The following is an 18,724-nucleotide window of genomic DNA, read 5'->3' as shown; positions in this document are numbered from 1 at the left end:
ACACCTACAGCCTCTACTGCAACACCTACAGCCTCTACTGCAACACCCACAGCCTCTAGTGCAACACCTACAGCCTCTAGTGCAACACCTACAGCCTCTAGTGCAACACCCACAGCCTCTACTGCAACACCTACAGCCTCTACTACAACACCTACAGCCTCTACTGCAACACCCACAGCCTCTACTGCAACACCTACAGCCTCTAGTGCAACACCCACAGCCTCTAGTGCAACACCCACAGCCTCTACTGCAACACCCACAGCCTCTAGTGCAACACCCACAGCCTCTAGTGCAACACCTACAGCCTCTACTGCAACAACTACAGCCTCTAGTGCAACACCTACAGCCTCTACTACAACACCTACAGCCTCTAGTGCAACACCTACAGCCTCTACTACAACGCCCACAGCCTCTACTGCAACACCTACAGCCTCTACTGCAACACCCACAGCCTCTACTGCAACGCCCACAGCCTCTACTGCAACACCTACAACCTCTACTGCAACACCTACAGCCTCTAGTGCAACACCTACAGCCTCTACTGCAACACCTACAGCCTCTAGTGCAACCCCCACAGACTCTACTGCAACACCCACAGCCTCTACTGCAACACCTACAGCCTCTAGTGCAACACCTACAGCCTCTACTGCAACACCTACAGCCTCTACTGCAACACCCACAGCCTCTACTGCAACACCCACAGCCTCTACTGCAACACCTACAGCCTCTACTGCAACACCTACAGCCTCTACTGCAACACCTACAGCCTCTACTGCAACACCTACAGCCTCTAGTGCAACACCCACAGCCTCTACTGCAACACCTACAGCCTCTACTGCAACACCTACAGCCTCTACTGCAACACCCACAGCCTCTACTGCAACACCCACAGCCTCTACTGCAACACCTACAGCCTCTACTGCAACACCTACAGCCTCTACTGCAACACCCACAGCCTCTACTGCAACACCCACAGCCTCTACTGCAACACCCACAGCCTCTACTGCAACACCTACAGCCTCTACTGCAACACCTACAGCCTCTACTGCAACACCTACAGCCTCTACTGCAACACCCACAGCCTCTAGTGCAACACCTACAGCCTCTAGTGCAACACCCACAGCCTCTACTGCAACACCTACAGCCTCTACTGCAACACCTACAGCCTCTAGTGCAACACCCACAGCCTCTACTGCAACACCTACAGCCTCTACTGCAACACCTACAGCCTCTACTGCAACACCTACAGCCTCTACTGCAACACCCACAGCCTCTAGTGCAACACCTACAGCCTCTAGTGCAACACCTACAGCCTCTAGTGCAACACCTACAGCCTCTACTGCAACACCTACAGCCTCTACTGCAACACCCACAGCCTCTACTGCAACACCCACAGCCTCTACTGCAACACCTACAGCCTCTACTGCAACACCCACAGCCTCTAGTGCAACACCTACAGCCTCTAGTGCAACACCCACAGCCTCTAGTGCAACACCCACAGCCTCTACTGCAACACCTACAGCCTCTACTGCAACACCTACAGCCTCTACTGCAACACCCACAGCCTCTACTGCAACACCCACAGCCTCTACTGCAACACCCACAGCCTCTACTGCAACACCCACAGCCTCTACTGCAACACCTACAGCCTCTACTACAACACCCACAGCCTCTACTGCAACACCCACAGCCTCTACTGCAACACCTACAGCCTCTACTGCAACACCTACAGCCTCTACTGCAACACCCACAGCCTCTACTACAACACCTACAGCCTCTACTGCAACACCTACAGCCTCTAGTGCAACACCCACAGCCTCTACTGCAACACCCACAGCCTCTACTGCAACACCTACAGCCTCTACTGCAACACCCACAGCCTCTAGTGCAACACCCACAGCCTCTACTGCAACACCCACAGCCTCTACTGCAACACCCAGAGCCTCTACTGCAACACCTACAGCCTCTACTGCAACACCTACAGCCTCTACTGCAACACCTACAGCCTCTACTGCAACACCTACAGCCTCTACTGCAACACCCACAGCCTCTACTGCAACACCCACAGCCTCTACTGCAACACCCACAGCCTCTAGTGCAACACCCACAGCCTCTAGTGCAACACCTACAGCCTCTACTGCAACACCTACAGCCTCTACTGCAACACCCACAGCCTCTACTGCAACACCCACAGCCTCTAGTGCAACACCCACAGCCTCTAGTGCAACACCTACAGCCTCTACTGCAACACCTACAGCCTCTACTGCAACACCTACAGCCTCTAGTGCAACACCCACAGCCTCTACTGCAACACCCACAGCCTCTACTGCAACACCTACAGCCTCTACTGCAACACCTACAGCCTCTACATCAACACCTACAGCCTCTACTGCAACACCCACAGCCTCTACTGCAACACCCACAGCCTCTACTGCAACACCCACAGCCTCTACTGCAACACCTACAGCCTCTACTGCAACACCTACAGCCTCTACTGCAACACCTACAGCCTCTACTGCAACACCCACAGCCTCTAGTGCAACACCTACAGCCTCTAGTGCAACACCCACAGCCTCTACTGCAACACCTACAGCCTCTACTGCAACACCTACAGCCTCTAGTGCAACACCCACAGCCTCTACTGCAACACCCACAGCCTCTACTGCAACACCTACAGCCTCTACTGCAACACCTACAGCCTCTACTGCAACACCTACAGCCTCTACTGCAACACCCACAGCCTCTACTGCAACACCCACAGCCTCTACTGCAACACCCACAGCCTCTACTGCAACACCCACAGCCTCTACTGCAACACCTACAGCCTCTACTACAACACCCACAGCCTCTACTGCAACACCCACAGCCTCTACTGCAACACCTACAGCCTCTACTGCAACACCTACAGCCTCTACTGCAACACCCACAGCCTCTACTACAACACCTACAGCCTCTACTGCAACACCTACAGCCTCTAGTGCAACACCCACAGCCTCTACTGCAACACCCACAGCCTCTACTGCAACACCTACAGCCTCTACTGCAACACCCACAGCCTCTAGTGCAACACCCACAGCCTCTACTGCAACACCCACAGCCTCTACTGCAACACCCAGAGCCTCTACTGCAACACCTACAGCCTCTACTGCAACACCTACAGCCTCTACTGCAACACCTACAGCCTCTACTGCAACACCTACAGCCTCTACTGCAACACCCACAGCCTCTACTGCAACACCCACAGCCTCTACTGCAACACCCACAGCCTCTAGTGCAACACCCACAGCCTCTAGTGCAACACCTACAGCCTCTACTGCAACACCTACAGCCTCTACTGCAACACCCACAGCCTCTACTGCAACACCCACAGCCTCTAGTGCAACACCCACAGCCTCTAGTGCAACACCTACAGCCTCTACTGCAACACCTACAGCCTCTACTGCAACACCTACAGCCTCTAGTGCAACACCCACAGCCTCTAGTGCAACACTCACAGCCTCTACTGCAACACCACAGCCTCTACTGCAACACCCACAGCCTCTACTGCAACACCCACAGCCTCTACTGCAACACCTACAGCCTCTAGTGCAACACCTACAGCCTCTACTGCAACACCCACAGCCTCTAGTGCAACACCTACAGCCTCTACTGCAACACCTACAGCCTCTACTGCAACACCCACAGCCTCTAGTGCAACACCTACAGCCTCTACTGCAACACCCACAGCCTCTACTGCAACACCTACAGCCTCTACTGCAACACCTACAGCCTCTACTGCAACACCTACAGCCTCTACTGCAACACCTACAGCCTCTACTGCAACACCCACAGCCTCTAGTGCAACACCCACAGCCTCTACTGCAACACCCACAGCCTCTACTGCAACACCTACAGCCTCTCAGACACACACACACAGGCACACGCACACACACATAGAACATTTAAATGTATATCTAAAAGGAATGTGATCCATCTGTGTGTGTTTTTCCAACAGTCGTCAAAGCCCAAGGTGAGCATCCCTCTGTCTGCCATCGTGGAGGTGAGGACCACCATGCCCCTGGAGATGCCTGACAAAGACAACACCTTCGTCCTGAAGGTAAGGGTAAGAAACCACAACACTACCCTGTCTTCTACCTGTTTTACCTCTCACAACACTACCTTATGGACACTACCTGACCTGACCTGACAAACCAAACTAACTGCCTACTTGACTTTCTTGCCGTGTGTTCAGAACTCTCTCTGTCTCTCCTCTGGACTCACACTGTAACTGTTCTGTTCTGTGGTTTGGTGTGTTCTCTCCACAGGTGGAAAATGGAGGTGAATATATCCTGGAGACCATCGACTCGCTACAAAAAAACTCCTGGGTCGCTGACATCCAGGACTGCATGGAACCTGGGTAAATGGAGGGATAAATATTTACTGTTCACTAAGGAGGAGGGAGGGAACAGCACAGTCATTAATCACCCTGGAAGAGTTTCTGACAGATCCCTCTCTCACACTATTTCACGCTCTGAGTTTTTCTGGTACAGTGAGTTTGTCTGTTCAGTCCAGGCATGTATTTAGATGGTCATAAACAGAGATACATTTTGTTTGTGTGTGTGTCCGTGTACGTTTACCTGTGTATGTGTGTGTGCTGTGTGTGTATGTGTGTGTGCTGTGTCTGATCTGTGTGTGTGTGTGTGTGTGTGTGTGTGTGTGTGTGTGTGTGTGTGTGTGTGTGTGACACAGGGACAGTGGAGATGACATTGAGCTGGCGTCATGTCCCCACGGCCAGGCGTCTAAAGAGTTCTCCATGGTGGCCTCCTGCAGCTGTGAGCTTCTGTCAGAGGGTGAGACAAAACACACACACACACACACACATAACCTAACCTCACACACACACATAACCTAACCTCACACATTGCCTTTTGAGGGAAATGGATGTGCTGTCAATCTGGCTGCTGTATAAGGTTGTGTTGTGTATGTACCAGTATCTTCTAATGTTGTGTTTGTGTTCAGGTGTCCATCGCGCCCCTGAGAGATCCTGTGGCTCAGCAGCAGCAGCAGAACTGTATAGCGCCCCCTCTGTCCGCTGCAGAGAACTACCCTTCACCCAGCACCCATCCCATGTCCCCCTGGAGCGCTTCCTCCAGTCCCCAGAGGCCCAGGGGAAAAGCCCCACCACAGGTAAGGGGAAACAGTAGCTCAGCTGGAAGAGAATGGTGCTTGCAACGCCAGGATAGTGGGTTTGATTCCCGGGACCACTACTACATAAAAACTGTATGCACGCATGACTGTCGCTTTGGATAAAAATCAGGGGTGAAGGTAAGGCAGCACCACAGACAGAAGGGGAAACCCAGGGGCTATAAAGCTGAAGCATCCATTTAGAATGTTTTCCTCACCACCAAATATGGTAGTGAGAGGAAGTCCAGTCGCGGGTAGTGGGAGAGGATGGAACTAGGTGAAACTGGGCCGACATTCTGCACATTTTCTCATCGATGAAACATCTGATCTCAATAAATGTTTCTGTTCCCCAAACTATAAAATGTTTACGAACACAGTGCACTATAGACTTGACGCTTTGCCAAAGTAAAAAAAAAAAAATTGTTTGTTTAGAAGGATTGCAAGGTCGAATTGAGTTTGCGCACACGCACACTTCACAGAGGAGGTGTTCCCTAACGGAAATATGCAAATACATGCTAGAACATCTTTGCCCACCTGCTTGCTTGTTCTAACGACTAAGCATAATTTGCTCCCACTGTAAATGACACAGATGAACTATCTTGGGTTAGTTATATATCTTTGGTGGTCCGGTCCGGCAACCTGGCAAAATAAATAGTGGTGGTACTCCGTACCGGTAAAACATGAGCCTATCACAATAATTAAAACAAAATGTCAAGAAAACTGTCGGCTATTACACAATTTTCTATCATTACAGCATGTCAGAGGCATGACAAATGAGCGAATGGACTTGAAAATGGTTGGTATAGCCTGCGCTCCAAAATGCAATGTGGTTAAACGAGAACACTGAAAGTTTGCCAAGGCAGAGATGAGTGGCTGACACCGAGACGCGTGCGGACAGCAGTGGACGCATAAATTCTGGCCTAATGACATTCGCCAAATGTCATTACACTTTTTGTTGTTTTGTGTAACAGATGTCTCGTTCCATTCACCACTGTTTGGAGGGTGGAAATATGTTGCGAGTGGATGAACGTGTGGGAGTAGCCTAGTAAAGGATCCCTTTGAAGGGATTGTTTGACAATCAGATGGGCTCCCGAGTGGCGCAGTGGTCTAAGGCACTGGTTCGATTCCAGGCTGTATCACAACCGGCCGTGATTGAGAGTCCCAGAGGGCGGCGCACAATTGGCCCAGCGTTGTCCGGGTTTGGCCGGTGTAGGCCGTCATTGTAAATAAGAATTTGTTTTTAACTGACTTGCCTAGTTAAATTAAATTTAAATTAAATTAAAAAGCATCATGACTGGTTGTGTTTATGCCACAATAAAAGGTTTTAAAAGTTAAATTACAAATCTTTACGACTAGGCCCACAGAGATCCTATTAATAGGGATTCTATATGTAATTCTATGATTAGGTCCATAACATTTTTGGGTGCAAGCGCGTGCACATATAGGAGGACCCGTACTGGGAAGAAATTCATTCTACTTTCACGCCTGGGTAAGTGTCTGCTAAATGGCAAATATCCCATTACAGACTGACCAGGTGAATCCATGTGAAAGCTATGATCCCTTATTGATGTCACTTGTTAAATCCACTTCAATCAGTGTAGATGAAGGAGAGGAGACAGGTTAAAGAAGGACTTTTAAGCCTTGAGACATGGATTGTGTACGTGTGCCATTCAGAGGGTGAATGGGCAAGACAAAATATGTAAGTGCCTTTGAACAGGGTATGGTAGTAGGTGCCAGGCACACCGGTTTGAGTGTGTTAAGAACTGCAACGCTGCTGGGTTTTCCGTGTGTATCAAGAATGGTCCCCACCCAAAGGACATCCAGCCAACTTGACAACTGTGGGAAGCATTGGGCCAGCATCCCTGTGGAACGCTTTCGACACCTTGTAGAGTCCATGCAATAAAGAATTTAGGCTGTTCTAAGGTGCAACTCAATATTAGGAAGGTGTTCTTAAATGTTTTGTCCACTCAGTGTATATATTAACACACATGTACATAGTTTGAAAAGGTCAGTGTCGGCTACAGAAGGTGTGGTCAAACTTTTATCATGTGATCTTTCATCTTTGTCTCCTCCCTTCAGGGGTTCTAGGTGAGGGGGCGACCGAGGCAGAGGCGGACCCCAGCCCGGCGGACTACCCATGGTTCCACGGGACGTTGTCGCGTGTGCGGGCTGCCCAACTGGTGCTGGCGGGCGGAGCTAGGAGCCACGGGCTGTTTGTGATTCGCCAAAGCGAGACGCGGCCGGGAGAGTACGTCCTCACCTTTAACTTCCAGGGCAAAGCTAAGGTGAGCCAATCACATACAGGGCAACGCCAAGGTCAGCCAATCACATACAGGGCAACGCCAAGGTCAGCCAATCACATACAGGGGAACGCCAAGGTCAGCCAATCACAGGCGGTCTACCACTTCCTCCTCCCCTTCACATGCACTGATCTTAAAACATAAGATGCCAACGGAAGGATTTGCTTTCAGGAAACAGGACAGGTTGCCAGACTATTTAGAATGTCTCTGTTTAGCCCAGACCAAAGTATTGGTATGGGTATTATAGGCATGCACAGTGTATTGTAGGGTAGGCCAAATCCCAAATCAACCCCTAAGCCCTACGCCCTACGCACTTGTGGAGATCTGAGAGCATTTGATTGGTATAAGCAATATGGTGTAACTTTAACCTAGCCTATCACAGGGCAAGGTGGAGCTATTACCATATTGCTTACATCTGTCAAATCCAGTCAGATCTCTACGTAGGGCATAGGAGTCGATTTGGGATTGGGCTGTATCCTCTAGTAGAGACAGGTCTGTTCCCATGCCCTCTGGGGCTGCGGGCAGCAGGTCTGTTCCCATGCCCTCTGGGGCTGCAGGCCTGTCCCCATGCCCTCTGGGGCTGCGGGCAGCAGGTCTGTTCCCATGCCCTCTGGGGCTGCGGGCAGCAGGTCTGTTCCCATGCCCTCTGGGGCTGCGGGCAGCAGGTCTGTCCCCATGCCCTCTGGGGCTGCGGGCAGCAGGTCTGTTCCCATGCCCTCTGGGGCTGCGGGCAGCAGGCCTGTTCCCATGCCCTCTGGGGCTGCGGGCAGCAGGTCTGTTCCCATGCCCTCTCCTGCCTCATCCTCTCCTCCGGCGTCAGTCTTGGCATTCTGTGGCTCTCCTCCAACAGCTCAGCATTATGTCCTGCTTTTCCCCCCTCTACTCCTCTCTCTCTATTCTTCCCCCTCTCTACTCCTCTCTCATCTCTCTATTCTTCCCCCTCTCTACTCCTCTCTCATCTCTCTCTATTCTTCCCCCTCTCTACTCCTCTCTCATCTCTCTCTATTCTTCCCCCTCTACTCCTCTCTCATCTCTCTATTCTTCCCCCTCTCTACTCCTCTCTCATCTCTCTCTATTCTTCCCCCTCTACTCCTCTCTCCTCTATTCCCCCTCCCCCTCTCACCTCTCCCTTACAATTAATGGACAAGAGTGTTATAAATGAAACTTTATATTACTCACAATTCCCTTCCTCTCCCTCTCTCTTCCCCCCAGCACCTGCGTCTGTCAGTGAATGGTAACGGCCAGTGTCATGTTCATCATCTGTGGTTCCACACCGTGTCAGACATGCTCAGGCACTTCCATGCCCACCCCATCCCTCTGGAGTCAGGGGGTTCTGCTGACATCACACTGCGTTCCTACGTACAAGTACAGGGTACACCCACAGGTACGCCCAACACACACCCACACACACACACACACACCCACAGGTATACACACACATACACCCCACAGGTACGCCCAACACACACCCACACACACACACCCACAGGTATACACACACATACACCACACAGGTACGCCCAACACACACCCACACACACACACACACACACACCCACAGGTACGCCCAACACACACACACACACACACACACACAGGTATACACACACATACACCCCACAGGTACGCCCAACACACACACACACACACAGGTATACACACACATACACCCCACAGGTACGCCCAACACACACCCACACACACACACACACACCCACAGGTATACACACACATACACCCCACAGGTACGCCCAACACACACACACACACACAGGTATACACACACATACACCCCACAGGTACGCCCAACACACACCCACACACACACACACACACACACACACATACACCCCACAGGTACGCCCAACACACACACACACACACACACACCCCCCACAGGTACGCCCAACACACACACACACACACACACACACCCACAGGTACGCCCAACACACACCCACACAGGTATACACACACATACACCCCACAGGTACGCCCAACACACACACACACACACAGGTATACATACACCCCACAGGTACGCCCAACACACACACAGGTATACACACACATACACCCCACAGGTATGCCCAACACACACACACACACACACACACCCCCACAGGTATACACACACATACACCCCACAGGTACGCCCAACACACACACACACACCCACAGGTATACACACACACACACACACAGGTATACACACACATACACCCCACAGGTACGCCCAATACACACACACACACCTGAACAACATAGGTTTATATACACACTCTAAAGCTCACGCTCCCTTAACTAGTCCAATGTTGAGAATGTCCTTCTAGAAACAGTTAGTCATTTGTGATCAGTTCTGACCACCCCTGGGTAGCTCTATCTGACACTTGTTACTGAACAGGACAGTCTGACGTCTGGCTGTAAACAACAACATCGCTGGGTGCTGTAAGTCCTGTGAATCGCTTGAAAAAACAGCAACCTTTCAGTGGGATGACCTCACAGACAGATTGATGTTTTCCTCAGTCTTAAAGGTTTTAACTAGAGGTTTTAACCAGTGAACCTGCCTCCCCCCAACCCCCACCGCACCCTCTCACCTGGCAGGGGATGAATGCCCTCCTGTGCAGGGGAGAGACAGGAGAGTGATGGAGTGATTATACAACAGGGGTTTTGCATGCAGGCCCAGCCGCAGGCCTGAACACTCATAAAGAGACCCTCTGTTTCCCCCGGGCCCTGGGCCTAAACACATACACACACACACACAGTGAGTGGGTTGTTGGTCCAGCGTGTAAAAAGCTTTATTGATACACGCTGCTCAGCCGTGTTTTTATCAGTGTCACTACTGCTGTTGTTGTTGTTGTCCCACCAAGAGAGGTGATGGTACAGGAGGTCAACACTAACTTGTGTTTATGTTTGGCATTTTAATGAAAGATATTTTCATAAAATAAACTGTATCAGGCCTCTTAACACTGCTCTTTTCTTACAGACAGATATCCCGTCTCTCTCTATTGCTCTCACACAGATGTGACCGTGCCTCAGCTCCCCACCCCACCAAGGGACCAAGGCTGCTGGACTGAACCAGCCCAGCCGACCCTTCACCTCCCTGGGGTCTCACAGCCGGTGGCGCCCCCCTCCGACACCCCGCTCTCCTCCAGCTCCTCATCCTCACCCACCGCCCTTCCTTCCCTCTCCCGTGGTGAGCCAGGCAGCGGAGGGGGAGGAGGGGGGCTGGTTAGCAGGAGCAACAGCTCCGAACGTCTGTTAGATCCCTCTAGTGGTGCCTCAGAGGACTACCAAGACACAGACGGAACACGCAGGGCCAGAGCTGTGGAGAACCAGTACTCCTTCTACTGAGACTGGGCCCAACCAAACCAGGAGCTCTCATTGGCTGAGACACAGGAAGTGCAGGGATTTGGACTCAATAGGTGAAAGGTCGTGGATGGACATGGATCACTCATTATCTTGTTTATTTGCTTGTTTGTTTTCCAAGAGATGTCCTGTTTCTCCAATGTTACAAGGAAGCATATTAGACTGTATGTCAGTCTGGGTCCAGTTAGCCCCTGGCTCTTTGGCCACCCTCATCATCAGCTGACATTAAGGATTTGAAGAAACAGATGATTTAGTCGAGTGTGAGGAGAGAGATGAGAGAAAGAGGGAGGGAGGGATGGATGGAGACAGGGAGAAAGAGGGAGAGCGAGAGAGGGGGATGGATGGAGAAGGAGGGAGAGAGGAAGTGGCCCAGTGGAGGTTTTGATTTACTTCACCAGACCACTTCCTGTATGCCCTACCCACAATTCCCTAGGAACAAAGCCTCTGTCACCGCCCTGCTAAGTTATCAAGAGCTGAAGCGACCCTAAATAAATGGTTTTCCTCCCCAGGCCCTCCTGAGCATAGCCCTAATGTTTGTGAAGCTGCTTCTAGTCTGTCCCGGATATCCTCACTGTCCTCAAGGGGAGTTACAAGTACAACGTACTTTCCTCTCCTAAAGCTTTGCAAAAATGATTGGTAACATCGGTATAGTAATGGGTGTGTTAGTGTTATTTGAGATGGATATTTTCTTAGTGTACAGCCAAAAGGTCCTAGTGCCTGTCAGTTTCACAGCACTTTGACCATATGATATGATGTGACTGATGGGCCGTCTCATTGGCAGTGGCAGAGATGACCTCAGGTCAGAGGTCAGAGTGATAAAACATGCAGGGTTGGGGTCGTTTCAATTGCAGTAAATTCAGAAAGTTTACCAAATTCCAATTCCAAATTGTCCTCTTGAAAAGCATTAAAGAGAATTGGAATTGGAAGTTCAGTGTACTTCCTGAATTGACTGCAATTTCTATGGAATTGACCCCAACCCTGAAAACACGATACACATCTCCAACTATCAGAACACAGCTCAGCATTCCCACTCGCATATCAACATGGTGCAGCCGGCAACATTTTCACATCGAAGGCTGCTACTGTAATTCAGTCAAATTCAATCCAAATTATGTTTCGTTTCCACGTATCTATGGACGGTTGTTGATGGGGACAATTCAGAATATGCTGTAAGTGGGGTATTTTACATATGATGGCAAGCCCCTACAAGACAACTGTTTGAAAGCCATGCGATGATGATGGAGGGGGGGGGTTTGACTAACCTCTGGTGTGATGTACAGCCTGAAGCCCGATGTTTGATGTACTCTAGTAGTGTTTCCTAAACCTGGTCCTGGACTGCCCCTTTATGTGATGGTTTTTCTGTCCATATCATTCATTTTCCAAAAGGACAGACACCTGAAAACTTGGCTCATTTTAAAAGTTGGTTTGGAACGTTCTAAAAGAACTGGTTGATTTGTGGAATTAGAATACAGGAAAACCAGCCGAAACATGGGGGACTTAATGACCATAGTTTGAGGGACTTGATGACCATAGTTTGGGGGACGTAATGGCACCGCTGCATGGTGACCTCTAGGGGGGAGGGCCTAGGGTAAGGACCTACAACTGTTCAGGTGGTCTGCTGGTACTCCCTAGATGGCCATGCTAGGATAGAATCGGCAACAGGTTAGTATTAAAACTGCATTTCTAATTAGAACATGCTGTACTTCCATCCTCTCTGGCACGGCCAGATGGTGACAACGACCGTTGCCTTATGTCAGACTAACAGAGACCGACAGGAGGGGGAATGCAGGGGGCAGTTCATGGTACATGTGCCAATTTAAATCGTATTTTTGAAGAGTATTTATTCCTCAGCTGTTGTAAATGACATTTTCCTATCGAGTCTTATTGATGTCATTCTTCATTCTTCTCAGTGAGCTCCTCAGTGCAACCAGTCAATCACACCAGACCTGTTCACATATCAGAGGCTCTTTTCTTTATTTCTTAACATTTAGTGTTGATTTCTGTTGTCTGGCTGAGTTTTGAAGAGTCTGTGCAATTTTGTACTAAGTGATGTACTTGACATAACTTTATACTTCTGTGAATAAAACTTGAGCAAACTGTTACAATGAACATCTCATGTCTTCTGTTTCTAAGCCACCCACAGGACATTAATCTAGCACCAACCCTGATCACAACATATTGAATTGAACACAGCTCAGTACTTCCATGAGAATAGGTTTGGTTTTACTGATGGACAACAGCGCCCTCTAGTGGACAAAAGCTGTTCTTGCTGACTAGTCTGCTAGGTGGACGGGTTGCAAAGACTACTGTACTACTGCAGAGGTAGAGACTACTGTACTACTGCAGAGGTAGAGACTACTGTACTACTGCAGAGGTAGAGACTACTGTACTACTGCAGAGGTAGAGACTACTGTACTACTACAGAGGTAGACTACTGTACTACTGCAGAGGTAGAGACTACTGTACTACTACAGAGGTAGAGACTACTGTACTACTACAGAGGTAGAGACTACTGTACTACTACAGAGGTAGAGACTACTGTACTACTGCAGAGGTAGAGACTACTGTACTACTGCAGAGGTAGAGACTACTGTACTAATACAGAGGTAGAGACTACTGTACTACTGCAGAGGTAGAGACTACTGTACTACTGCAGAGGTAGACTACTGTACTACTGCAGAGGTAGAGACTACTGTACTACTGCAGAGGTAGAGACTACTGTACTACTGCAGAGGTAGAGACTACTGTACTACTGCAGAGGTAGAGACTACTGTACTAATACAGAGGTAGAGACTACTGTACTACTGCAGAGGTAGAGACTACTGTACTACTGCAGAGGTAGACTACTGTACTACTGCAGAGGTAGAGACTACTGTACTACTGCAGAGGTAGAGACTACTGTACTACTGCAGAGGTAGACTACTGTACTACTGCAGAGGTAGAGACTACTGTACTACTGCAGAGGTAGAGACTACTGTACTACTGCAGAGGTAGAGACTACTGTACTACTGCAGAGGTGGAGACTACTGTACTACTGCAGAGGTGGAGACTACTGTACTACTGCAGAGGTAGACTACTGTACTACTGCAGAGGTAGAGACTACTGTACTACTACAGAGGTAGAGACTACTGTACTACTGCAGAGGTAGACTACTGTACTACTGCAGAGGTAGAGACTACTGTACTACTACAGAGGTAGAGACTACTGTACTACTGCAGAGGTAGAGACTACTGTACTACTGCAGAGGTAGAGACTACTGTACTACTGCAGAGGTAGAGACTACTGTACTACTGCAGAGGTAGAGACTACTGTACTACTGCAGAGGTAGAGACTACTGTACTACTACAGAGGTAGAGACTACTGTAGAGGTAGAGACTACTGTACTACTGCAGAGGTAGAGACTACTGTACTACTGCAGAGGTAGAGACTACTGTACTAATACAGAGGTAGAGACTACTGTACTACTACAGAGGTAGAGACTACTGTACTACTGCAGAGGTAGAGACTGCTGTACTACTACAGATGTAGAGACTACTGTACTACTACAGAGGTAGAGACTACTGTACTACTACAGAGGTAGAGACTACTGTACTACTACAGAGGTAGAGACTACTGTACTACTACAGAGGTAGAGACTACTGTACTACTGCAGAGGTAGAGACTACTGTACTACTGCAGAGGTAGAGACTACTGTACTACTGCAGAGGTAGAGACTACTGTACTACTGCAGAGGTAGAGACTGCTGTACTACTACAGAGGTAGAGACTACTGTACTACTACAGAGGTAGAGACTACTGTACTACTGCAGAGGTAGAGACTACTGTACTACTACAGAGGTAGAGACTACTGTACTACTGCAGAGGTAGAGACTACTGTACTACTACAGAGGTAGAGAGTACTGTACTACTGCAGAGGTAGAGACTACTGTACTACTGCAGAGGTAGAGACTACTGTACTACTGCAGAGGTAGAGACTACTGTACTATTACAGAGGTAGAGACTACTGTACTACTGCAGAGGTAGAGACTACTGTACTACTACAGAGGTAGAGACTACTGTACTACTGCAGAGGTAGAGACTACTGTACTACTACAGAGGTAGAGACTACTGTACTACTGCAGAGGTAGAGACTACTGTACTACTACAGAGGTAGACTACTGTACTACTACAGAGGTAGAGACTACTGTACTACTACAGAGGTAGACTACTGTACTACTGCAGAGGTAGAGACTACTGTACTACTACAGAGGTAAAGACTACTGTACTACTACAGAGGTAGAGACTACTGTACTACTACAGAGGTAGAGACTACTGTACTACTACAGAGGTAGAGACTACTGTACTACTGCAGAGGTAGAGACTACTGTACTACTGCAGAGGTAGAGACTACTGTACTACTACAGAGGTAGACTACTGTACTACTACAGAGGTAGAGACTACTGTACTACTGCAGAGGTAGAGACTACTGTACTACTACAGAGGTAGAGACTACTGTACTACTACAGAGGGAGACTACTGTACTACTACAGAGGTAGAGACTACTGTACTACTGCAGAGGTAGAGACTACTGTACTACTACAGAGGTAGAGACTACTGTACTACTACAGAGGGAGACTACTGTACTACTACAGAGGTAGAGACTACTGTACTACTGCAGAGGTAGAGACTACTGTACTACTACAGAGGTAGAGACTACTGTACTACTACAGAGGTAGACTACTGTACTACTGCAGAGGTAGAGACTACTGTACTACAGCAGAGGTAGAGACTACTGTACTACTGCAGAGGTAGAGACTACTGTACTACTGCAGAGGTAGAGACTACTGTACTACTGCAGAGGTAGAGACTACTGTACTACTGCAGAGGTAGAGACTACTGTACTATCAATCAATCAATCAATCAATTTTATTTTATATAGCCCTTCTTACATCAGCTAATATCTCGAAGTGCTGTACAGAAACCCAGCCTAAAACCCCAAACAGCTAGTAATGCAGGTGTAGAAGCACGGTGGCTAGGAAAAACTCCCTAGAAAGGCAAAACCTAGGAAGAAACCTAGAGAGGAACCAGGCTATGAGGGGTGGCCAGTCCTCTTCTGGCTGTGCCGGGTGGAGATTATAACAGAACCATGCCAAGATGTTCAAAAATGTTCATAAGTGACAAGCATGGTCAAATAATAATCAGGAATAAATCTCAGTTGGCTTTTCATAGCCGATCATTAGAGTTTAAAACAGCAGGTCTGGGACAGGTAGGGGTTCCATAACCGCAGGCAGAACAGTTTAAACTGGAATAGCAGCAAGGCCAGGCGGACTGGGGACAGCAAGGAGTCACCACGGCCGGTAGTCCCGACGTATGGTCCTAGGGCTCAGGTCTCTCAGTTGGCTTTTCATAGCCGATCATTTAGAGTTGAAAACAGCAGGTCTGGGACAGGTAGGGGTTTCGTAGCCGCAGGCAGAACAGTTGAAACTGGAATAGCAGCAAGGCCAGGCGGACTGGGGACAGCAAGGTGTCATCATGCCCGGTAGTCCTGACGTATGGTCCTAGGGCTCAGGTTCTCAGAGAGAAAGAGAGAACGAGAGAATTAGAGAGAGCATACTTAAATTCACACAGGACACTGGATAAGACAGGAGAAGTACTCCAGGTATAACCAACTAACCCCAGCCCCCGACACATAAACTACTGCAGCATAAATACTGGAGGCTGAGACAGGAGCGGTCCGGAGACACTGTGGCCCCATCCGAAGAAACCCCGGACAGGGCCAAACAGGAAGGATATAACCCCACCCACTCCGCCAAAGCACAGCCCCGCACCACTAGAGGGATATCCCCAACCACCAACTTACAATCCTGAGACAAGGCCGAGTATAGCCCACAGAGGTCTCCACCACAGCACAAACCAAGGGGGGGGTCCAACCCAGACAGGAAGATCACGTCAGTAACTCAACCCACTCAAGTGACGCACCCCTCCCAGGGACGGCATGAAAGAGCACCAGCAAGCCAGTGACTCAGCCCCTGCAACAGGGTTAGAGGCAGAGAACCCCAGTGGAGAGGGGAACCGGCCCGGCAGAGACAGCAAGGGCTGTTCGTTGCTCCAGCCTTTCCGTTCACCTTCACACTCCTGGGCCAGACTACACTCAATCATATGACCTACTGAAGAGATAAGTCTTCAGTAAAGACTTAAAGGTTGAGACCGAGTCTGCGTCTCTCACATGGGTAGGCAGACTGTTCCATAAAAATGGAGATCTATAGGAGAAAGCCCTGCCTCCCGCTGTTTGCTTAGAAATTCTAGGGACAATTAGGAGGCTCTGCGTCTTGTGACCGTAGCGTACGTATTGGTATGTACGGCAGGACCAACTCGGAAAGATAGGTAGGAGCAAGCCCATGTAACGCTTTATAGGTTAACAGTAAAACCTTGAAATCAGCCCTTGCCTTAACAGGAAGCCAGTGTAGGGAAGCTAGCACTGGAGTAATATGATCAAATTTCTTGGTTCTAGTCAGGATTCTAGCAGCCGTATTTAGCACTAACTGAAGTTTATTTAGTGCTTTATCCGGGTAGCCGGAAAATAGAGCATTGCAGTAGTCTAATCTAGAAGTAACAAATGCATGGATTAATTTTTCTGCATCATTTTTGGACAGAAAATTTCTGATTTTTGCAATGTTACGTAGATGGAAAAAAGCTGTCCTTGAAACAGTCTTGATATGTTCGTCAAAAGAGAGATCAGGGTCAAGAGTAACGCCTAGGTCCTTCACAGTTTTATTTGAGACGACTTTACAACCATCAAGATGAATTGTCAGATTTAACAGAAGATCTCTTTGTTTCTTGGGACCTAGTACAAGCATCTCTGTTTTGTCCGAGTTTAAAAGTAAAAAGTTTTCAGCCATCCACTTCCTTATGTCTGAAACACAGGCTTCTAGCGAGGGCAATTTTGGGGCTTCACCATGCTTCATTGAAATGTACAGCTGTGTGTCATCCGCATAGCAGTGAAAGTTAACATTATGTTTTCGAATAACATCCCCCAAGAGGTAAAATATATAGTGAAAACAATAGTGGTCCTAAAACGGAACCTTGAGGAACACCGAAATGTACAGTTGATTTGTCGGAGGACAGACCATTCACAGAGACAAACTGATATCTTTCCGACAGGTAGGATCTAAACCAGGCCAGAACTTGTCCGTGTAGACCAATTTGGGTTTCCAGTCTCTCCAAAAGAATGTGGTGATCGATGGTGTCAAAGGCAGCACTAAGGTCTAGTAGCACGAGGACAGATGCAGAGCCTCGGTCTGACGCCATTAAAAGGTCATTTACCACCTTCACAAGTGCAGTCTCAGTGCTATGATGGGGTCTAAAACCAGACTGAAGCATTTCGTATACATTGTTTATCTTCAGAAAGGCAGTGAGTTGCTGCGCAACAGCTTTTTCTAAAATTTTTGAGAGGAATGGAAGATTCGATATAGGCCGATAGTTTTTTATATTTTCCGGGTCAAGGTTTGGCTTTTTCAAGAGAGGCTTTATCACTGCCACTTTTAGTGAGTTTGGTACACATCCGGTGGATAGAGAGCTGTTTATTATGTTCAACATAGGAGGGCCAAGCACAGGAAGCAGCTCCTTCAGCAGTTTAGTAGGAATAGGATCCAGTATGCAGCTTGAAGGTTTAGAGGCCATGATTATTTTCATCATTGTGTCAAGAGATATAGTACTAAAACACTTAAGTGTCTCTCCCGATCCCAGGCCCTCGCAGAGCTGTGCAGATCCAGGACAGCTAAGCCCTGGAGGAATACGCAGATTCAAAGAGGAGTCCGTAATTTGCTTTCTAATGGTCATGATCTTTTCCTCAAAGAAGTTCATGAATTTATCACTGCTGAAGTGAAAACCATCCTCTCTTGGGGAATGCTGCTT

At 48.8% G+C, this 18,724-nt stretch overlaps 1 protein-coding gene across 3 annotated transcripts in view; it reads left to right on the top strand.

Moving 5' to 3' along the window:
* LOC121555684 (SH2B adapter protein 2) overlaps positions 1 to 12,941 on the top strand; it is a 44,098-nt gene extending 31,157 nt beyond the window's left edge. Inside the window, exons 3-9 of one of the 3 annotated variants that reach the window (XM_041869516.2) lie at positions 3,995 to 4,096; positions 4,305 to 4,396; positions 4,729 to 4,829; positions 4,999 to 5,166; positions 7,243 to 7,448; positions 8,676 to 8,847; positions 10,450 to 12,941. In XM_041869516.2, coding sequence (XP_041725450.1) covers positions 3,995 to 4,096; positions 4,305 to 4,396; positions 4,729 to 4,829; positions 4,999 to 5,166; positions 7,243 to 7,448; positions 8,676 to 8,847; positions 10,450 to 10,817 — 1,209 coding nt within the window. In that variant the 3' untranslated portion in view covers positions 10,818 to 12,941. Of the gene's footprint in view, positions 1 to 3,994; positions 4,103 to 4,304; positions 4,397 to 4,728; positions 4,830 to 4,998; positions 5,167 to 7,242; positions 7,449 to 8,675; positions 8,848 to 10,449 lie in introns of all 3 variants that reach the window. The other 2 variants (XM_041869517.2, XM_041869515.2) reach the window with 2 other exon arrangements.
* The last annotated feature ends 5,783 nt before the right edge of the window (positions 12,942 to 18,724 follow it).

The sequence above is a fragment of the Coregonus clupeaformis genome, unplaced genomic scaffold (genome assembly GCF_020615455.1).
Source record: "Coregonus clupeaformis isolate EN_2021a unplaced genomic scaffold, ASM2061545v1 scaf0219, whole genome shotgun sequence".
Taxonomy (NCBI): domain Eukaryota; kingdom Metazoa; phylum Chordata; class Actinopteri; order Salmoniformes; family Salmonidae; genus Coregonus; species Coregonus clupeaformis.
The sequence above is the reverse complement of the archived record's forward strand: the minus strand, read 5'-3'. Positions and strand labels throughout refer to the sequence as shown.